The following is a 24,201-nucleotide window of genomic DNA, read 5'->3' as shown; positions in this document are numbered from 1 at the left end:
TGGTCATAAACATTACAGATGTCCTGCAGTAAAATTACATCCCAAGTGGTCCCCAAAGAAAACTACTTTTCCAGTTTTACTACAACTTCACTATGATCAACATTAAATATGAAAAAACCTAAGATGACTTGTAGATAAATGAAGATAAGGCAATTCACATTGTCGGCATCTCAAACTCTGGTTCCCATCGCCACCACGGTAAAGAGTTTCTCTAAATTGCACCATTTTACATCAAAATGACTTTCGCTTACATATCAACATCAAAATTATGCAGAAATTTTGCTTGGACCCTCCAGCAGGTCACAGGCATTTAAGTTAAGGCATTTTTTTTATAAGGAGGTAATAAGTAATGCATGTAATTAATCATAGTGACACATCTACTAAGATAATTCATAGTTAGTGTATACAGCTATATACATTATCAGTATACACTGTAAAAAATGTGGGAAAAACCAAGTACAGTTGCATTGAAAAGTTTGAACACACTTCTGCATGTTTGTGGAGAATGCACAATTACTGTTTATTCACTGAATTTACCATAGTAGGGAAATAACATGTAGCCTGTGCAAAGGTTTTAGCACATTTTATATATGTGGAAAAAAACATGTTAAACTCATCAAATAAATAGAAACTGTTCTCTTAAATTTGCAGAAAAATGCCGTACTTAAGTATATTCTCTGTGGAAGGTGGGTTAACTTATTCTCACTTAGAATCAACAAAATATGTAACTAGACGAATGGTGTTCCAAATCTTGCATGCGACAGTATATTTATTAATCTATTTATTCATTCATGGGTTCAGTGTCACAGATGACATTTTTGTAACCCTTTAACTGTGTGAAGCCACTTGAATTTTTTATTCAAATTTTTTAATAGAGTTTTTTTTTACTTGATATAATGACAAAATTCAGACCAAGGCAACTTGTTTGTCTGCTGCTCCAGTTCATGTTCAGTCACCTGCTTCAATCTGAACACGCATCTAAGCTCAAGATGTAAAGAATAGGAGAGCATGGGCTTTTCCCTCATGTTTTAAAATGGTCCTGATCAGACTAATTCTAGATTTCTAATTACATCATTTAAAAATATTGATGTGTGTTTTTGTGTTTTTTTCACTGGTTAAAAAAAATAATAATAATAAAACCACAAAGGCCAAAAAAATAGTTTAAACATATTTGTCAGTAATGTACTTTCTTTTTTCAAAGAAAACTGCATTTGAACCGATTTGCTGTGCAATACTGCTATCAATATTAAATAAATGACAACTATTTGTACAGTGAAAAATATTTACAGTAATGATCTATGAATTTACTGTAAATGTGCCAGGAAATTCCTGTTAATTTGCCTTGTCTGGGATATTACTGTAAACCAGTGCACTGCACTAAATGTCTTTTACAGTAGGATCCTGTAAAATAACAAACCACTATTTTATTCTAAAATAAGCACTGAAAATTTTCAGCAATTGTTTTTCAGTGTCAGAGGTTTTAATGAAGACATCAAGTTTGACTGTCCCACCTCTCAGAAGTCTTACCACTGAATATAAGTAAATATAAGTGGACAATTTGGTTACAGACAAAACAAGAAACCAACCAAAAAAAAAACAAAAAAAAAACCCCACAAATTTCCTAACTTGTGAGATGCCTAAGATTTTTTTTTCTATACAGCCATTGCAAAGATTTGTTGAATTCCAACTGCCAACACATTGAAATTTTAACTTAATGGAGTGTTAGACTAACCTGATATTGGATGAAAACTGCAAATAATAGTCTAGTAGAGAGGTCTGTACATGTATTTATTTTCGTACAGTAACTATTGTTGAATTGATTTGAATTGAATTGTTTATTTGTATTTATTCTGGTCATGTTTTTCCAAACAAATAAACAATTTTAAATATAATCTTGTCATGTGGTCTCAGACTTTTGCACAGTTCTGTGTTTGTTCAGAAATCTATAGCTCACACATACCTGAGATCAGCAGTGCTAGAAATAAACTCTTGTCCATGGTTCAAATCCTGGTGGCTCTTCTGTCTCGTAGAGCTTTGTCTGTCCAGCAGTGCTTCAGCAAATCTACAGGCTCATTTGTCATTCTTATCTGATTTCATTAGGAATGGATTTGAATAGTCCTTGAGACTGTCCTTCATATAATTTGAATATCTTTGAAAGTAAAATGAAGTCTTTAATCATAGATGAGTTTCAGTGTTGATTTCTATATGAAACTTACTTCTCAGGCTTTGACTACAAACAAACCAGTACAGCAAAAAAGATGTGTTGCTTAATTAAACCTCTACTTGAACGTTAACAGAACAATCTGTCTTATATTGTTTTGAACTAAACATTTTAAGGCAGCCTGATATTTAATTATCCAGAGATTAATTATGCAAAATTTATATATGTATATTATGTATATTTTATAGACACAAAGATATCGTTCAAAGTTACCCTGGTGACCTTTTCACTTGATTTTACGTGGGGGTGGTGGGACGTGAAACATATTATTGGTTAATCAGTGACATTTATCAAAACTCAGAACTTATATATATGACAAAAGTCTTTATATATATATACACACACCAATCAGGCATAACATTATGACCACCTCCTTGTTTCTACGCTCATTGTCCATTTTATCAGCTCCACTTACTATATAGGAGAGCAAGTACTATTTGGGTGGTGGATCATTCTCAGCACTGCAGTAACACTGATGTGGTGGTGGTGGTGTGTTAGTGTGTGTTGCGCTGGTCTGAGCGGATCAGACACAGCAGTGCTGCTGGAGTTGCTGCTCCAAATAAAGTGAAAAACAACTGAATTCAGAGGAGTATGAATAAATTGTAGATACACAGTAAATTGAAAGTGTCCTGATAATCTGCTGAATGTATTCAGCTGCTCCATCATTGACATGTTGTCAATATGTTACTGAGAGTCTGCTGAGTCTTTACTTCTTCTAAAAAGGACCTCTCAAAATGAATTATTACCAAATTAAATAAGAGCGGCCCAAGGATTGAACCCTGAGGGACACCACCGGTCACTTACACACTCTCAGAAGCATTATTTTCTATTTTGACAAAGTAGTTCCTTCCTTAGAGGTATGAACTGAACCATTTTAGGACAATTCCTGAGATTCTAACCCAGTTCTCAGGTCTATCTATGACAATTTTATGGTCAATAGTATTAAATGCAGCACTGAGATTAAACAGTAGTAGAACAGATATTTTTTTCCAAAATCTGATTTTATATAAGTGTCACTAATAGCCTTAATTAGAGTGGCCTCAGTACTATGATTAGGCTGGAATCCTGACTGAAATCTGGCTATTCAAGGACAAAGCCAATAAGTGGCTTGAAGACGATTTTCTCAATGATCTTTCCAATGAAGGATAAATTTGAGTAGGTCTGCAGTTACATAATAGTAGTAATCTAGTACATCAAGTGTTGCTTCTAGATTTTTCTTTAAGAGGAGCTTCACGACTGCAATTTTTAAAGTGTTAGGAGAAGCGCCTGACATGAGTGAGGTGTTTACTATCTGAAGTGTGGCCACTGATATTAAGTGAAACACATTCTCTAAAAAGTTGCTCGGTAATGTGTTAAGACTACAAGTGGGCAAATTGAGATGGCTTACTGTATCAGTTAAAATTTCATTATTAATAACACTAAAGTGAGAGATTTTAACCATGATATCTTCATGTGGTGATAGAGAACACAGACTCATTGGAGGAATAAGAGGTACTAATGGCTTGTGTGATATTATGGGTTTTAGCGTTAAAGTATACAAATTTATTGCATCTCTCAGCTGATATTAATTCAGGGGCCATATATGTAGTAGAGTTTGGTAACCATGGTAAAGACTATTTGTAATCAATCTAATTTACTACTGTTAACATTATTATTGATAATGCTAGAGGAAAAAGGATTGTCTAGCGCTGCACTTTACTGTATTGTAATCATGCAGCCTATCTTTGAAGATTTATTTTGGATCTGAAACTTGGTTTATGCAATTTGCATTCAGTCTTCCTACATTCTCTTGTTGAACTGAGTTCAACTGCAGTAGCATTCCTTAATGGTGCTTTCTGTTGGTGTGAAGTAGTTTTAACTTTAACTCATGCAATCTTAAGCTACAACACTAACAGTTTTTTTAAGTTGAAGTTATATAGCAAAGCATCAACAGAATCAGAAGAATTGCATGGGGCAAAGCACATTTTTGTGCTGATATGCTGAGACTCTTTGAGATAATCACATCTAAAGAGTGACCATGACAGTGTGTGCTCCCAGTCACATGCTGAGCGTGTCCAAAAGGTTCCAGTATGGCACAATAAGGAGTTCCCTAGCATAACTGTCTTTGATTGTCTATATACATATATATAGTGTGTGTGTGTGTGTGTGTGTGTGTGTTACAATCACCAGCAATTTGATGAAAAAAATATTAAAATGATTGGAAATAAAATATACAGTGTCTGTAAATTCATTACTAAAATAATTAACATTGTACTTTGGAGGCCTGTAGACAATTATTAGTAATGTTCTTAGTGCCCCTTTCACAACTGCTCAGAGATACTCAAAGGATGTGAAGTCACCAAACAATAACTGCTCACATTGGAAGAAATCAAGTAGAGCAGCTATACCTCCAACTTTCTTGCCAGCACATGAGACGTTTATAAAGTTAAGTTTTGTGGAGGCATCTCAGTTAACTTGGTTGCAGTACTATGTTAATTTAACCTGTTTCTGTTAAACCATAAAACCAAGCCCATGGGCTGTAATAAAATCATTAATTACATATGACTTGTTTGTGATGATGTTAATTTACCACAGCATGAATAAGATTTCAATTTATTTAAAAATGAACATTGAATTTCAAAAGTAAAATAGATTATAAAATGTGTTAAGAAAAATGCTTTTCAGGATTACAGGAACATGAAAAAGGAAGCAAATATATAAAAAGGGATAAAAACAAAGAAAAATAATCACGGGTTATCACATCCGCAAACACACAGAACCTCACATGCAAAGGGTTAACTAAGGAGAAAGCTTATAGAAAATCAGCAGGCTAAAACTAAGAGTAGAGAGAGAGCACCCATAGGTGTCCCTATCTAACACAAACTTGGTCATATATATATATTTGTGTGTGTGTGTGTGTATGTGTGTGTGTGTGTGTGTGTGTGTGTGTGTGTGTGTGTATTTGTATATAATTATATTTTTCATATACAATTGCTGATTGATCACTACAAATCAACACTGCAGTGATCAGAGTCCTTGGGTGTTAATGCTGATGTGTCTCCAATCACAGTGGACATGTTTCTCAGTCCAAATTTCAGTCCATTTGACCTGCAGCTTTTATGTAGCCAAGCGTTTAATCCAAGTAACCTTTGAGAACATATTGGTTCTTCATGTAGGTGGAGCACCACTGATAAATGGACATTGAGCTTGCTGAGTGTTTTAAAGAGATCATTTAAAGTCCCTTTTTAACCTCTGACTTCTGCTTCCTCGTGTCATTCTTGCCAACATGAACAATGTCAGTAATGCACTAAGCTAAGAGAGTCATCCTCAAAAACAAGGGTCCCTGCTTTAGCTGCAGACTGCGGCTGTGTAACTCTACTGGGGAGCTATGACTGGCTGACAGTTCTGGTTCTTTCCGCTTTATGGTCAGTGCATTTAGGAAACTCACTGAGGCCTTGCAGTGGTTCAAATCTGTACTGCAAATAAAGTAGCAGAGACCGATATTCTGCTCTGGTTTTGTGCTGTGGTCAGTAGCAGCAGCGTTAGCATTAGCAGTAGAGGCTGTGCTTGTGGGGGTTGACGACATGACTACAGAGCAAGCACAGTGTTTGGGTTTAGCTCCAATGTAGACCTATTGCTCATATCTGCCAGCTGCACTCACATTTGTGGCTCCAGCTCCACAGTCCACTACTCCATTACTCCATTAAGCCCCCTGCCAACACTCCCACACTCTGATACTCCTCACACAGCACATGAATGCCAGTTTTTAAAGTGTGATAACAAGCTTGTTTCCAGAAAACTCTTTTTGTAGTTCGGACAGTGCATGTGTTCTGAAACCTGAAGAGGCATTTTGTAAGTTTCTTTTTTGATAGTCAGCAGGAACTTCCAGTATACTGTGTCTGTAGCAGTACTGTAAAAAGAACCAAACAAAAAGAAAAAAAAAATACACGTTTGGTTTCATAGTGCTTTTGACTATTTTGTCTCTATATACCAAGCTAAGAGCCTGTAGCTCAAAAAACTAATTCTCTTGGCCTGGTGCCAGCTCTACCTAATAAGTGACATAAGCAGCTGCTTAGGGACCCTCAGGCAAAAGAGGCGCCCTAATTCTGGATTATTACTGTACCATTATGTTGTTTAAGATTCTCAAGAGAGGAGAAAAAATCATCATGCCTCAAACAAAGAACATATGCATCTGGAGCCAAAAAACGGCAAAAATAATGGCAAACAAGCAATAATGAAATATGTCATTGTGTCATGAACCACAGAAGTTAGGTTGGGCCAGATATCGACAACCTGGGTAGTTTCAAGACCATGAGTAATGAACCCATTCAAGCATAGAGATATTCTGTTAACACGTTAACAGGTAACAGAATTTGAGAACAAGAAGTAGCCGATCTGGGGTCTAATGATTAATGTTTAACTTGGTCGCCATGGTAACGAGGGATAAAACCTAAAGTTAGCAGTGTAAGCAAGAAATACTGTGCCATGGACAGAGCCCTGGAACCAGAATGCTGAGAAGATTACCTGTAATTTAAACAGTAACTTCATGTAAACTTAAACTTTACATTTTGGCCCCCAAAAGACTAGAGCTTACACTGTTTAAATGAAAACGTCCCTGTCTTAAACACTGATATGTGAAAACATATTGTAAACAGAAATGTTGTATAAAAATTGTTAAGGGAAGATTAGATTAATTAATCCTTTCAATTTTGTACAAACGCACATTTTAATGATGCCCAGTAAATTTCAATGATCTATATCTTCATCTGTTTTGTAACCCAGTTTGCCCATGTGTTCCCCACATTGACACCACCTTTCTTTTCGGGCTGATGTTTAAGTAACATCTGAAGGTAATTTAAGGGGTGCTGAAAAGAATGGTCTGTATTTATGACCTAAAACTTATAGTCTGGCTGTGATCAGCAGTGGGCCAAAGCCATCATTCCCACCCAATTAGAGAAGGGCCTGTTGTACTTTTGTGGACTCCCACGAGATGGTGGTTCTTAGCCGACTGTGAATCAAGAGTGGCTTCAATTTCTCACATCTGATGTGGTTTCATCCTGTTTCGCTTGAATCACAGTTTTGATGGGTTGTGAAACTGTGGCATAAATGGTTTCAGGCTTGTTATGTGTCATCTGTATGAATAAAAGGACAAAGAAAAAAGTACAACTAATTAACTTTCAAAGAGTTTACAGTTTCAAAAGTATCACAAACCCTTGTATGGATAACGAAGCTTTTATGTTCAAAAAGCTCTTAAACTGGATCATTGGGCTTTTAGCAATATAGCAATACATTAAATTCAAAATATAAACAAATTTGACTGAGGCAATTTGAGAAATCATTTTGTTAGAACAAAATTGTATTCATAAAAATTACAGAAAACAATTTTACATTTTGAATTTTACGGATCATGCATATACACTCTCAGAAATAAAGGCACAAAGCTGTCACTGGGGTGGTGCCCTCAAGGGTACATCTCAGTACCTTTAGTCAAGAAACATAATTGAACCATAATCCATTGAAATTATATTTTCTAAGTTGTATTGACTCCACACACCCCGTCTCGTCTCCAGGCTTTTTATTTTATTGTTCTGTTTTAAAACATTGGGTTATGGTTACTTTTCCACCGGGAAAAAAAAAAAACGTATTTAAGTTAAACAATTGGGCCTTAAAACCACTGCTGTACCTTTTGAGGGTACATTTACAATGTTTGTACCTTGATGAATGAAAAATATACCTGCACAGCACCTTTTGTTAAACAGTGTACAGTGCTGTGCTAAATTCAGAGCCCACCCTTCATTTATTTGATTTCTGGTCAAAACAGCCACTAAGAACCAAGAAGTTATTCATTCTCAGGAGTTATTTTTCAGGAGATATCCATAAGGAAGGGGAAAGTCAAAGGAAAATAAGTGGGAAAAAAAGATGTGTATATCTATGATATCTGGATACAGAGAAATATACACAGAAAATGGAACTCTAAACAACCGTGCAAGACCTGGTAGACCACCAACACTGTCTCCACCATATAAACAGCACTTAAAGCTTTCATCTGTGAGAGACAGAAGAAAATCAAGCTCCACTCCTACTTCAGATCTGAAAGAGCCACTGGTGGGGTGGCTGGTAGTAGTGGTGGGAGAGTTGAGTCAGCAAATGGAAGGTTACGTGTTCAAATCCTAGAACTGACTGGATATTCCTTAACCCCCCCACTGCTCTGCTGGAGGGGATCAATAAAAGTATAACACAGTCCATTATTCCACTGTGAGAAGACAACTCAGTGCTGTGCGTTTGAAAGGATTTGTACTGAGAAAAAAAAAGACAAAGAAAGCTGCTGGTGTTCTCAGAACAATTCACTGGCCACCCCAGAGTTCAGACCTCATCATTAAATGTGTTTGGGATTACTTGGAGTGTGAGGAGCAGAAGGTCCAACCAAAAACATTGAACTGACAAGTGGAAAAATATTCCTGCAGAAAAACTCAAAGAAAGACTCCTGAAAAGAATGGAGGCTGTAATGAAAGCAAAGAATGGATACACTAAATACTGCAAAACTGATATTTTTCATAAATGTGGTGCTGTAAAATGAATAACTTGTACTTTATGGCATTTTGACTGGAAATTAAAAAAAAATGAAAGGTGGTCTCTAACCTTTACCCAGCACTTGGAATTCACACAGAGTGACAGGGGAGCCAAAAACTCTCCTTGAAACAGCTGCAGTATGCATTCTAAATGCATCTGAAATAATTTACTAAGCCTTTAGCTAATCACACATACGGTGCATACAACTGTGTACTAACTGTGCTGACTAGTGAAGCTCAATAATAAAATTATGGCGTAAAATAGAGGAGCGGTCAACAAGCTTGGGGCTAAAGAGAAAATGCAAGTTCAGTAACAAAGAGGTAGCAGTGTTAATAACAGAGTTGAAGTATTTTCTATTGGTAAATAGTGTTCAGTGCAAAACTGACTACCACTAGTGGCCACTGGCCATCGGTCACCACCCATTTTTGTGCAATCCTCCAGTAAATGTTCATGTGAAAGAAACTGTTGGTGCAAATGAGTCATAGGCTCATATCTATCCTGCACAAAGCAGACAGGTTTTCCACACTGCAGCTCTAATCAGGCCTTTTAGAAAGTGAATAAAAATGATTGCACTAATATTTTCCTCTAGTTTGAACTGTAGTGTTTTTACAGTTCTAACTACATTAAATAACTCCAGCTGCAGCAGAATTATCATTAAAATGTTATGAATGATCTATCAAAAGTCAAATTAAGACCTTTTTTGTACATTTTCACCTCATTTTCAGGAACTGGAGTCTGACTGGACTGTCCATTACTTGGAGGTTGTTGTTTCTTTCCTACAACACGGTACACAGTAGAAGGAGTCTCCAGTGCAAAAGGTGGTGTTGCTGCACTACTGTTCTGTAGATATGATTGAAGATATGGCACAAATTAACTATATAAACCTTAAATCCATGAATCAAATAATTACAGTATTTACTGTCATTAATGTCTAAATGTCTACAGGAATGAGAATTATATAAATCTTACCTCAACTTCTGCATAGATTGTGTCACACTGCGTGGAATCTATGAAGTTTTGAAAAGAAAATGCAAAATTAACCCTTCATAGTAACTGTAGGTACAACCCGTAATTTCCAAAGCTTATTTGTCCAACTACCGTTTTTACCGATGCCCAGTTGGTTAGCTTTTTAGCCATATCTTTAGTCATATCTTGCAAAGGATTTTACAAAGAAATTCTATTTATACATGTGAAAATAGCACTTTTTACTAGAGAACATAGTCAAAATTGAATTTTTACTAGTGAAAATTTAATATTCACCAAATTAAATTAAACAGTTACTTATTACACTTTGTGATTGGTTGTCTGGATCACAACTTACAAAAGATTGGAAACCCCTGATATGGGCTAATTAGTTCAACATCTGTTTTTTTTTTCCTGTTAGTTTCCTGTTTTTAATTTAAGAAGAACAAAGGGAAGCTATATATATATATATATACTAATAATACATTATTTTATGTTCCACCTACTGTTAAAATCTACCCTTGAAGTGGGGTAGGTTACAATAACCAAACTCTTTGTATTTGACACAGACTTGCTTGTTTTGTTATTTGTAATATATATGAAATATATGAAAGGTTTGGCACAAACAACAGCTAGAATTACAGAGGTTGAGACTAACGGTGTTACCCTGTTTTTCCTACCACAGTGAGTAAGTTTGCTGCTTAGTGTTATGACCCCTGGTCGTAATAACTTTGCTGTGTGTCTGTCTGTGACCATATTGTGTGTGTTTCCTCTTTTTGCAATATGCGCCCTCCTGTATAAAAGAGGTCACAAAGCCACTGCCTGGAAGGTGCTCAGATGTGCTCTGGAATTAGCCCGGCACTCTCCACTCCACTCTGCTTTACTTCGCCTGCTCTGTTGTTAAATTCATACAAGCTTTTGTTAGTTTCTGAGAAAATCTTTGAATACATTTGGGAAATTAGGGGACAATTTGAAATTTGCTTTCCTAAATCTTTTCTCCTGTTTTTAAGTAGGGAGTTAGGGTTGCCTTCTGTATTTTTGTTCCTTTTGTTTCCAGGTTAGTTTGTTCTGTAATTGTTCGTTATTGTTTATTAATTTGGCATATGCTCACCCCTGAAGCCATCACCCCATTCCAGCTTAGCCTCTTGCAATTGAGATCTAAATAATCTAAATAATCTAAATAAATCTGATCAGTTTTCTGGTCTGTGCTTGGTCTGGCAGCAGGTCTAGGGAGAGAGCTCTCTCTCATTCTCTGTTATGGCCTGAGACTAGACCAAGTCATGACACTTAGGCTCAATTCATCTATAACAATAGAAAAGACGTCTAATGTACATGCTCACTAAACAATTCTAAACGGTTGCAAATGAACAGTTATACAAATGTGAGGTTTCTCAAGGCTAACTTTTCTGTGACTGGCTGTGTTAACTAACCAGCTAACAGTAACAGCTGCTTTGACAAACAAGTTATGTAACTAAAAAGCTGCTTTTCCGACAAAAAACTGTGAAGAGAGATAACGATAAATGTTTTCACACATGCGGTGGGAATAAAAAGGCAATACCTGTTGATCTCTTTCGGCAGTAATATCTGACTATAAAAGCAACAATAAGAATGACCACTATGCCAACCACGACAGGCACTGTTGAATTTGAGGCTGGGCCAAGGGTTTCTTCACGTTTTCTTCCTAATGGGGGGAAAGATTGTTATTAGTCTTACAACCGAAGTACAGAATGGGTTAAAATAACTGCATGTTTTCGTGTTTATGCATGTGTATACACACTTCCATCAGCATAAAGTCGTTTAAGTTCTCTCATCTCCAAAACTGTCTCCTTCCAGCTGACTGGGTTGCTATGGTTACAGATGATGGTGCTGCCATTGACAGAAAGGGAAAGGGTGACGCCTGCAGGTGATGTCACTTTCTCCTCCTCACAGGTTTCATTATAGCAGCTGGAGTTGATAGAGAGGTCATGACCTCTACAGGTGAGAGTGATGTTACAGGCGTCTCCATTTAGCTGGTGAGTCAGGACTGGAGCCTCCACTGGATCTGAGGTACACATACATATAGATCACTGCAGTGCAGGTAATCACACTGTAAGCCAAACAACAATAAATCACTTGAGTCATTACTAGGAAGTAGTGACTTCAGTATGTGGTTAAAGGGCTGGAATCAAACATGGTTACACAACTAATAATAATAATAATAATAATAATAATAATAATTTTTATTTGGAGGTCGTTTAGTCCTTTTGATTTTGCATTTTTTAATCTTCAATAATGCCATTTTCCTATTTGGAAACGTGTTTGATTTACAAAACTGGAAGTGAACTGGATTTTTGTCTTCATCACTTAGCAAGCAAAACAATTGTTTTTATTGCGTTTAAATGCTATTTTTATCATGTCAGTTGTACAACCCCATTTCTGAAAAAGTTGGGAGATGCAAAATGTAAATAAAAACATAATAATAATGTGCATTGCAATAATGTGCAAATCATTTAAATCAGTTAAATTTAATTGACAGCGGTACAAAGACAACATATCAAATGTTGAAACTGAGAAATTGTTTTGTTTTTTGACAAATATATGCCCATTTTGAATTTGATGCCAGCAACACGTTTCAAAAAAACTTAAGACAGTGGTATGTTTACCTCTGTGTTGTATCACCTCTTCTTTTAGCAACACTCCGTACGCATTCGGGATGCTGTTGCTGCCATGCTTTTGTAATATGTGCAGAGTGTGGTTTGACATTGTCTTGCTGAAACAAGCAAGGTCTTCTGAGAAAGTCATCGCCTGGATGGCAACATATGTTGCTCCAAAATATGCATATATCATTCAGCATTAATGATATATTCACAGATGTGCAAGTCACCCATGCCGTGTGCACTAATGCACCCCTATACAATCATAGAAGTTGACTTTTTTTTAACTGTCTGCTCATAACAAGCTGGATGGTCCTTCTCCAATTTAGCGTGGAGGATGCCTGTTTATATACGGTTTCTTCTTTGCATTTTAGAGTTAGAACTTGCATTTGTGGATGCAGCGATGAACTGTGTTCAGAGACAGTGGTTTAACGAGGCCATGCAGTGATTTCCACTAGAGAATCATACCTGTTTTTAATACAGTGCTGGCTGAGGACCCAAAGATCATGGCTAGCCAATACTGGTTTTTGGCCTACAGAGATTCACTGGATTTTATGAATCTTTTAATGATATTATGTACTAAAGATGATGAAATCCCCAAGTTCTTTGCTTTTATACTTTGGGAAACTTTATTCTTGAATTGTTGCACTATTTGCCCACCTAGTCTTTCACAGAGTCAGGACCCACTGACTGAAAAACCCCTTTTTGCCCCATGTCAATTATTATTATTATTATTATTATTATTATTATTATTATTAAAAATATCACAGATTATTCCCTTCTGCTGATGGAACGGCCATTAGGGAGGCTGCAGAAACAGGTTAATAATACAATATTGCAACTACCAGTGAGTGTTCATGTCACTTATACATGAATATTTTATTTTCTATTATGTTTGGTTTAATTTACAGTAACATTATGAACAGTATTGGAGTCACACAGTACAAAGCAACATGTTACAGTGATTATGTCCTCCAGTAGTGAAGTAGTGTAACATATTACAGTTACTGACTTATTAAGAATTCTTATTCAGTCACTTGCATTACTCATATTACTTATATGCAGTGCATCAGGGATGTGGGAAAGAGTTTTGAGGGTGCTGAAACTTAGTAAGAAGCATGTATGTGAAATAAACTGTGACATCACAAAATGATTAGCCTTTTTCCGTTTGATTTGATCATTTATATCTAACAAAGCATGTCAAAACATGATATAAATGTGGTCAAGAGATGACAATATGCACATATAACAGGCACATCAAACTGCTGATGAACACCCTGCTCACTCTGCGCTCTCTGCTTCTAGATGAGCTTTAAGCAAATGAGCTGAGTGAGCTGAGTTATGCACTGAAATTCAGTACTTGAATGTACACCTAGCATGATATACGCATTAAAACAAATAAATAAATAAAACATTATTATGATTTTGTAGGCATAGAAAACATAGGGCGCTTTGGGGCTCAGAACTGGTCTAAAGCTCTTAATATGCCTTCTCACTTTGCACCTCAACCTGCTTGTATTTTTTGCATCAGTTGGTAAAAAGTGGCTCAACTTTTGAATTTTGAAAATGTATTTAGAAGACATAAAAATACACACTCCACTCTCATACAAGCATAGCATAGATCTTTACTATGTTTAGTTTATTTTCAAATCTTTTTAAAATAATTTTTGGCAGTTGCAGTTAAACAATACTGAAATATGGGGGGCTGCTGCACCTCAGCACCCTCATCTCCCACATCCCTGCAATGCATTAAAAGGATACATTTTGTCTGTACATGTGCTACTTGTGCTAGAAAAACAAGCATGGAATTCAGGATGCGGGTCTGTGCTGTTTTATGCGACATTAGTCTGAACAGATCAGCTCCTAAACTGACCCGCATAGCGCAAAAGAACAATGTGTCATGTTGCTTCACGTGGCTCATCCAGAGGTAAACAATCATGACTGCCAATGAATGCCACTCGCTCCCGGAGCTTTCAGCTTCATCTTCACCAGCATCAAACGAGCCGTCATGAAACTTCTCTGACTCAGCTGGGCTCATCACCCAGAATGTGTCTGAGCTCGCTGTAAAAAGTGCACGTTATTCAACCACGGTCACTTTTTTGGCTTGTGTCCTCGGATTTTTTAAACTTTGCTTTCAGACCTTTTCTTTGACGCTGTTTTACATAAATATCACCCCAAATGTTTATGAAGTCTCAGCAGCGCAAAATGATGATGAATGTCGAGTTGGATTGACATAAAAGCCTCATGAATTCTGATCTGACTGTTCAGACTGAGTTGCATTGCTGCAGATACATATCGAATTTCAGCACCACATATGAAAGCGTGTCAAATTGGAATTGATGTCAGATTTAAAGCGTTTTTTGCTGTTCACACTGACCCACAGATGACACATCTGTGTCACATATGAAGAAAAAAAGGATTTGGGCCACTTTTACCTGCTGTGTAAACATAGCCTTAAACAGCCCTGACTTGATATTCCCTCAGAAACAGCTCTGTAAGCTTTATTTCTTATTCATAAATATTTTATTTTGAGGCGATTGTATTTTAACTCTTCTTATTGGTTGATTTCAAATAGCAAGTTTTCAAACAGGATTTTTTTTAATTATCTTGTACTTTTCAGATCTATATGGGCTTTTGAGAGTAACGTCAAATTATACTAGTAATTAGTGAGATACTTGTAACAGGAAGTAATGAGTAATCGCATTACAGTCTGAGAGAATTATAGATTTGTAATGGGTCTACACCAACAAAGATTATAAATGTACTTTGATTTAACATCACTGGTTAATTTTAAAATAATTGGTCTGCTCTTATTAACAAGACCATAGATCTCAGCAGAGTTATAATACTGTATGCACATTGTTAAATAATGAATAGAAAAATATAAGATTTGACTAATAACAGCAGTGTTGTGTCAGGACTGCATGTTTCCTGTCACTGACTGATTTTCTATAAGACTTACCCAACACAGAGAGTCTGTACTCAGCAACAACTGTGATATTGTCACCTGATGCTTTTGCTTCATACAGTCCACTATCAGTCTTCTGTAAGTTCTTCAGTGTCAGACTGTAGGTTTCCTCTTTGAACTCCACTCTGCCTTCATAAGCAGGATGCTGTCTAGTTTTTTTAATTTCATTATAATGTTTTACAACATTTTTATTTCTGTTAAAAACCCAGGATAAGTCCTCAAACTCCGGTACAGGATGCTGTATGTCTAGTTGAACAGAATCACCAACCAATCTGAGCACATCACTGGACACTGTAAAGAAATAACAAAAATATTAATTTATGTTCTGGTCATTAGGTACCTCCATTGAAATACAATAACACACTAGTTGTGATTTACAAACTAACATAATTCATTTTTAAACATATTTCTCAAGATGAAAAAACACTGATAATGCAGTTTGAATCCATAAAAAGGGACTATTTAGTATTTTTGGTAAAACGTAAACCAAGAATCAAGCAAGTCCATAAAAGTAAGGACACTGCCCCCATACGTTCACTGCCCCAAGAACGTTCATCATTAGACTACTCTGGATAAAGTGTAAACTCATCCAGCTCAAATTCATATTATTACCATATGAACTGTGTCACTTCAGTTTAAAACTGGACAATGTTAAACATGCTTTTGATACTTTTGGTTTTAAGTCAGCCGCAACTATGAACACAGAGAAAACAAATGCTGTTAGCAGCCATGACCTAAACCAAGACATATATTTTTGTTAGGAGAGAGTGGGTAATACAACAAGTAATGTTAACATTTGCCTGTTGTGTCATGTGATAAAATGTTGTCTTTGTGCAAACGCCAACATATTGCTATAAAGTTAAAGGACTACCGCCTAGAATGCAACAGAAAAAAACACTACAGGGGTAAACCTTACAAAATATTTTGTGAAAATATGTAAATTGTCCTCTGTGATGGACTGGCCACCTGTCCAGGGTATGTCCTGCCTTTCGCCCAATGACCGCTGCATCCCCACACAACCCAGAAGGATAAGCGGCTTAGAAAATGTGTGTGTGTGTGTGTGTGTGTTTGTGTGTGTAAATTAAATACTTTTTTTTCGGACAGTGACAAAATATACAATACAAAGGTCACTTCGCAGTCAGACTTTTCACCAGAGGACCCACGCAAGATGTGACAATTCAAACACTGGATATAGAATTAATACTTCTGGCCCCGAGAAATGACTGAATTCATATTGTGTTTTCTGTTTTTAGTTCAGTTGCAGATAAACACAGTCATTACTATCCCATCTGATCTTATTATTTTCTAGGAGAAACTAGAGACATTTTTAGTGCTACATTCTCTTTTTTAAAACTCTTCAAGTGCCATCACAGTGTTACTTTGTTTGGACCAAACCTTGAACTGTTTGCCTTGATTGAATACAGTATGAATTCAGTGATCACAGTTTCCTAATGTGTTTGAATACTCAGCTAATAAAATGGAAAATGTCTGTAGCTCAAGCTTGAATATACTGTAGAAAACTGCTGCACCTAATTTAGCAGAATCTAGCATGAACATAAACTGGAAATCAGTTTGCTAAATTACAAAAACTATATCGGACATAAATCAAAGCCAAAATAAATAATTGAATAAAGGTTATAGAGGCAAACTGTTGATTGAATGAATGTAAATGACAACTGATTCCTATCTGAACAGAATACTTTGAAGGTAAGGACTATCTAAAAGAGCGGTTGCTTCTGGAGATATTTTGATCACAATGGATGACCTTGTGCTCAGCACAGGATATAGGTGAGAGAAGACATTAGGTGTAATGTGGATGTTCTACAAACATTAGTGAAAGAATGGGTCGGTCTCAGGAGCTCAGTGAATTCCAGCGTGGTACTGTGATAGGATGCCACCTGTGCAACAAGTCCAGTGGTGAAACTTCCTCACTACTAAATATTCCACAGTCAAATGTCAGTGGTATTATAACAAAGTGGAAGAGATTGGGAATGACAGCAACTCAGCCATGAAGTGGTCGGCCACGTAAAATGACAGAACGGGGTCAGCGGATGCTGAGGCGCATAGTGCGCAGAGGTCACCAACTTTCTGCAGAGTCAATCGCTACAGACCTCCAAACTTCATGTGGCCTTCAGATTAGCTCAAAAACAGCGTAGAGAGCTTCATGGAATGGGTTTCCATGGCCGAGCAGCTGCATCCAAGCCTTACATCACCAAGTGCAGTGCAAAGCGTTGAATGCAGTGGTGTAAAGCACCACCACTGGACTCTAGAGCAGTGGAGACGTGTTCTCTGGAGTGACGAATCACGATTCTCCATCTGGCAATCCAACGGACAATTCTGGTTTTCAAAAACTCTCATAAACACACTCCTAAACCTTGTGGAAAGCCTTCCCAGAAAAGTTGAAGCTGTTATAGCTGCAAAGCGTGGGCCGACATCATATTAAACCCTATGGATTAAGAATGGGATGTCACAAATTCATATGTGTGTGAAGGCAGATGAGCGAACACTTTTGGCAATATAGTGTGTGTATGTATGTGTGTGTGTGTATGTGTGTGTATATATATATATATGTATATATGTGTGTGTGTGTATATACACGTTTGATTACGATTCAGAGGGGGAACAACCAACTGAAATATATTAACTGTACACAAAATATACACAGAATATACACAGAATATAGAGACAATATACATTTTAAAGTGACTAAATGACTCAGTGTTGTTATTTAAAGTGACTTGGTACTTTTAAAGCAAAGTATTTGTAATGATCCATAATGAATTTACTTCCAATATCTTTTTTAAAAAAACAAATGGAAGTGATGTGGCAAGTGAACTAGACGGCTCTCATTCAGTGCTCTTGTTTGGAGCACGAGAAGCTGCTGCTACTCATCTGCGATAAAATGCGCAGTTACGGTGAAAAAATGTTCACGTTACAGCTATTCTACCCGTTTTCTTTAGTGATTTTATAACTTGGGTTTTGGTCTCGTTGTAGAGACGGGTCACTGTGTCAGTAAAATATCTTTGAGACGGGACGTGTGCAACATAGCGCGAAAGCCGTGTTTCGCAATGATTGAGAACCGCCGTGCAGACTGCAGGTCACCTAGCAACGATGCGTTATTCACATTAATAAGCAGCGCAGTTGGTTTCCTGGTACATAAATCTGCAACGAGAAACTGTCACACACTAAAAAGTGGCGAAGCTGAAGTCAGCTTTTCTTTCTAATTCTCCCGTTCCACCTTAAATGGTGCCGCATTTACATTCGGCGCCTCAGTTAGAATTTAAGGTGGAACAGGAAAATTCAAACAAGAAACTGGAGAATAAGAAGTGACTTCAGCCTCGTAAAACAGTTGAACATTTTACAAGAAACTGATCTACTTTCTGAGGAAAGGTTTTCTGACATTTGTGAATCGATTCAGAATCGTTCACGTCCGCAACGCGATGCATCTAAGAATCGATTTTTTCCCGCACTCCTAATATACATATACATATATTTTAAATATATATATATATTTGTAGTAGTATAGTTTGTTGTAGTAGTATAGTTTTGATGGAATAAGTTTATTTTGAGATGTTTCTGTGGTGTTTTAATAGCTGCAGAGCATTTAGAATAAAATGAACTTGTGCTGAGCTGCATGTTTCTGCAGAGAGGAGTGTAAAGAGTGAACTTAACCCTGAAAAATGCTTCTTATCGATTGTAAATAACTGTATGGAGAGCTGTTTTTTTATATGACAGGGTAGATATTGTGTGTGATGGAGAAGTCCTTTGCCCTCCTCAAGCCCACAGACAGAATGCTGAGGCACAATAAAGCCACACAGTTATGAATTGATATAAATAATTTATTTTTTCTATAGGACTTTAGGATAAGATGTTTGATTTCTTTAACTTTTCCTCTCAAAAACTAATTTGTGTCTCCATAAATAAAAGTTAAGAACTTGGATGTAAGTCTATTTTTTTTTTTGTTCCTGCAGTGCTCAGTTTTTACAAGAATTTAACTTATATGTAACTGGACGCACTTCGGGCTCAGCCAGACCCTGGGGGTGGGCCCACTGACAGTATGTACTTTCTTCAGTTAGAGCCCATGTCCTCCAGTGGGGGTACTCCTCCCCTTTTGCTAGACACCTGGGGGAAACCCGTACACTGGAGTTGCTTAAAAGACACTTTTGGTGACCCAACATGAAGAAGGACATACAAGCCTATGCATATAATAACACTTACAGTAGACTGGGGCAGATCTAGCAGGGCAGAAATTTCACAAACTGACTTGTCGCAAAGGTGGCATCCTATGACAGTGTCACATCTCCTGCTCAACACTGGGAAGGATGGCCTTGAAAAAAGACAGGAGGCAATACCTCTCCTTTAGTTTGATATGCTGTTGATGGGTTGCACTCGCTATATTCATACTAGGGCCGGCATTCTGCAATATTGTGGATCGCAAGGCAGATAAAGAGATTGGGTACAAGTGCGATTGTCTTTTAATGCTATCACTTTCAGGGTAGTCAAAAAAGCAAGCAGGAGTGGAAAGGGCAGGGGAATCCATAGTAGATACAAGACTAAATAGTAAACAAGAAATAATCTTACAAGATACTAAGATAAAAAAACAAACAAACCAAACAAATCATGAGACAATCATCAGCAATGCTGACCAAAGAACAAAAGAAACAAAGGGTGCAAATACACACACTAATAACAAGAGACACTTGAAAACAGTAAAAGAGGGTGGGGCAACAAACTAAACACAGGTGGGTAACAGACCACTGTAGTCGTGTGTCATTCTGTAGTCCTCGTTATGCCCATATTAGGAACTCTGGATCTAAGCTCCATTTCTCTATGGCCAGAATGAATTGAGTTTCGCCCCCTGTGTTAAATAAAAATGTTTAGAACCCGATACATTTTTTTCCTGTGTACATTTTTCTCCCAAATACCATTGAATGCTCTCAATTACAAGGTTGTTAAAGAGCCTTAATACTAATATTGCTACATGTGAGCTAAAGCTACAGCGCATCAATTTGACATGAAACTAAGGCGGGCTGTGGCGGTGCTCTGACGAGTTGTGCTCCCCTATCAAAATGTTCTACCGTAGCGTATATTTACGGGTATACCCGTGAATAAAACCTCTTGGTAGGATATTTTGATAGGCTAAAACTCTTTCATTGAGGACTTAAGCTTCTTTTTCACCAGCTTCTTGTTTGAATGTTCTCATTCCACTTTAAATGGTGCAGTAGCTGTGACTAGCTCTCACAAACATTAGTAAACAAGACAAAATACTGACCTGTTGGTTCTGTGAAACAGCAAAAATAAGTTTACTCAACTGTTAAGCGGAAATAGAGAAACTATTTAAAGAAACTAGAGGAATTATGCCTTTCAACCCTCCATGAAGCTGAAGTCAGCTTCTTTTTCACCAGCTGCTTGTTTGAATTTTCCCATTCCACCTTAAATGGCGGAACAGTTCAGAATGTAACTGCTGCCCCATTTAGGGTGGAACAGAAAATCTCGAAGAAAAAGCTGGCGAATGTCCGGAGAAAGTGTCCTCAGAAAATGTTACCAGCATTGAAACAATCATTTTTGAGATTTAAGCTGAGTCTGTACTGAATTAGCCTGAGTACAGGTAAGTTTCTACAGCTTTTCAAATCAAGCTATGAACAGAACAGAAAGATCTATCGTGTTTCAGTGGGTATCAGACGATGAACAGAGAAGGGAAGCCTGCTTATTTTGTTCTGACTTCTTATCATCTGCCCTCAGTCTGTACATGGAAATGTCCACTGACGAAGCCTGCTTAAGGAGGCTGCCAGTCTAATGACGTGAATTCAGTGCGCAGTAGCTTTAACTTACATGTAGCAATATTCATATTTCAGCTCTTTAATAACCTCGTAATTCAGAGGATCCAGTGATATTCGAGAGAAGAATGTTCACAGGACAAAATGAGAAATGGAGCTTAGACCCGGCATGGACAACAATCTAGACTACAGAAGAGTCAAACAAGGGGAAAGATGGACTTGGAAGTCCCTGACAATTATTACTACAGCTAACATTGCTGCTGGTGAGATATAGCCTCTGTGCTGTTTTGAAAATGTGCTTATGGACTGGGCAAAACCAGGAATTAATTGGGAATTAACTTTTTATTTTGTAATGTTTCTGTCTAAAACAAAATAAACTTGATTGTGCAAGAAGCTACTGCACTGCCTATCTGTTAAAAGCTATAAAGGAGTGGATTGCAAGCAGTGCTGCAGTGAACACTTCTGGTTGAAACTTTTTGTGGAAACACTGAAAATGAAGTGTCAGATTCAGAAATAAATGTTTTTTTACACATACTCTCTTCCTCTGTTAGCATATGGCAACTACAAACACTTTGTTTTGCCCAACACTCAGCTTTATTTTACTTTTACTTGTCCTTCTCTTACTTAAAAGGAAAAACTGACCATATTCATAAGTGTGTGTGTGTGTGTGTGTGTGTGTATGTATATATATATATATATATATATATATATATATAAAACCAGAACTTTCTATTTTTGTAATAAATATATAATGAATAAAACGTTTGTGTGCTTTTCCCTGCATTGTCTAATAGTTTAAGCTATTTTCACTACAGTACAGCCAGTGTTATTATCCAGTGTTCCAATAAAGCCAACAGTATGATCACAGTATTAATTACAACAGCATTAAACAGTTTAGCAAGTAGAACTACACAAGGTAGTAGCATGCACTTAAGTTTTAAGTCTGCAAAAGTGGCAGTGATCCAATGTCTGTTTCAGTGTGAAACTAGTTTCATAACTAGTTAACCACAATGGAAAGCACCATCATGGTTGGAATAACAAGATTTGTAAAATGCATGAAATTACATTCACTCATACCCATAGAGTAAAAATAATGTTAAAACAAGCAAACCGAAACTAACGGGAAAGGATCTGTAGATGACATAACTAGCAAAACCGCAAGGAATGCTGGAACACTTTGCCCTCAGTGCTACAATATTCAGATTGTAGGATCAGAAAATCCAGAGTCACTTCACTGACTCAAAAAATCCCAGGTGCTTGTGGCAAGATATCCAGTTCATCACAGACTACAGGTCCCCCCACTGCCCTGTGATGACAACACTGACTTCCTCAACACACTCAATAACTACTTCAGCCGGTTTGAGGAATAGAACACTACCACAGTAATGAAAGCCTATAAAATACAGATATTTGAGAAAGTAGATTTATAAGTATTGATTTAGAGATTCATTTGGCCAAAATATTACATTTTGGAGTGTTATAAGACACATAAGACGTGATCGCAAGTATTCTGCATGTGGTTTCCAATGTAAAGCACTGAGAAACCAGTGAACTGGTCATTACAAAAGTCCATGAGAATCTTATGACCTAACCTGGCCAGTTTCCTGACCTTAGCATCATACAACTTAAAGGATAAACTGTAAAAATAAGCACAAAAGTCAGGTGACACATGTCAGGTGATTTCCCATTAAAACATTTGAAATGCCTCATGCTTGAGGAACTGTTGTCAATTTTGAGGAAGCCAATATTTAGAGACAATTTTTCATTTCTGTCAACATTTTCTTAAGATGCCTTGCATTATTATATAGTATATTGTTTGTTAATTCAGTAAGCTTTGCATTTCAAGTGTTCACAGAAATCAGTGTAAAAAGTTCAGTTATAAAGAAAAACATTCTTCAGCTAGTCTAATAAAGCAAATATCAAAAAGTCTGTCCATCACTATCTATCACTGAAAAGTCTATCTGTCACAGTCAACAAAGTCCACATGACTTCATAATCTATATTTTAAGTGTACATTGACCTTAATCATGACAGTAGCAAGGTTAAGTGATAGTGATAGTGATGATTTCTTCATCTATGATGTAAAAATGGTTAAGATGATTACTGGATATAATGCAGTTGAACCTCTATAATATGAAAGGCAGTAATGAAGTTTAGAATTTTTTTTTTTACCTGTGGCCGAGACCAAACTGAAGACAACAAAAAACAGCTGCACCATCATCGCCATTGTGTGAGGAAGTTTCTAAGGAACTAAGGAAGTTCAAACTGATGAAGTAAGCAAGGCTAAAACCCCCTATAGTTAACTACATATGAAAGCAGGTAACAAATGAAGAAAAATGAACAAGACAGTAAATAATATAAAGTCAGCTTGAGCATATTTTCTACAAAGTACAACAAAAAGGACAAATAAATGAAAACACACGCACACTGGTATCACCATACTTGTGAGGATCTCGATAGACTTCTGTTTTATTGTAGCCAAGTAATACTTCAAATAAACCTAACCTTAACCTCCATAATCAAAAGATTTGGAGAACTGTTTTTACTGTATTTATCTGATCTCATATGGTTTGCTTGGCCACTTATATGCTTAAGATAAGCTGCTTTCATATGCTTCCACTATCTAAATCCACACGTCACAGTCCTCTCCTGACAGCCTTCCTGCTAATGCAATAACCAAACCAAAAATGAGAAGTGAAAGAGCTCATCAGCTCTTTTACGCAAACACTGGGAACCAACTCACATTGTTTTCAAGCCTGTTTCCAACTGTGTTTTCATTTTTCTCATGTCCAATCTTGGCATTCCAGTCTCCCACCACCAGCAGTATAACCCTGTATAACTGTAATGAATGGCTGTGCATGAAATCACAGCATTTTATCCAACAACAGTCTTGTTGACATCCTTACTGACAATGAAAGCCACTCTGTTTTAAACAGTTGCATGAGGATGTAATTCTGACCCCACCCCAACTGTCCCCACTCAAGCCACAGCTTACAAATTATCTCATATTACGAATTAAACTGGAAACTGTTTACTACACAAATAAAGGCTTACTACACAGACAAATCCAGACCTGACATGTTTAAAGTT

At 36.9% G+C, this 24,201-nt stretch overlaps 1 protein-coding gene across 1 annotated transcript; it reads right to left on the bottom strand.

Moving 5' to 3' along the window:
* Positions 1 to 4,836: 4,836 nt before the first annotated feature.
* LOC118796684 (SLAM family member 6-like) lies at positions 4,837 to 23,747 on the bottom strand. Its single transcript, XM_036555706.1, has 8 exons — positions 23,538 to 23,747; positions 23,284 to 23,361; positions 15,329 to 15,625; positions 11,511 to 11,774; positions 11,292 to 11,414; positions 9,740 to 9,777; positions 9,485 to 9,610; positions 4,837 to 7,332 (listed from the first exon to the last, which is right to left on the bottom strand). The coding sequence occupies exons 2-8, from the start codon at positions 23,336 to 23,338 to the stop codon at positions 7,228 to 7,230; spliced, it is 1,008 nt and encodes a 335-aa protein (XP_036411599.1). The 5' UTR covers positions 23,339 to 23,361; positions 23,538 to 23,747; the 3' UTR covers positions 4,837 to 7,227.
* Between the last annotated feature and the right edge of the window lie 454 nt (positions 23,748 to 24,201).

The sequence above is a fragment of the Colossoma macropomum genome, unplaced genomic scaffold, assembly GCF_904425465.1.
Source record: "Colossoma macropomum unplaced genomic scaffold, Colossoma_macropomum, whole genome shotgun sequence".
In the NCBI taxonomy this organism is placed as follows: domain Eukaryota; kingdom Metazoa; phylum Chordata; class Actinopteri; order Characiformes; family Serrasalmidae; genus Colossoma; species Colossoma macropomum.
The sequence above is the reverse complement of the archived record's forward strand: the minus strand, read 5'-3'. Positions and strand labels throughout refer to the sequence as shown.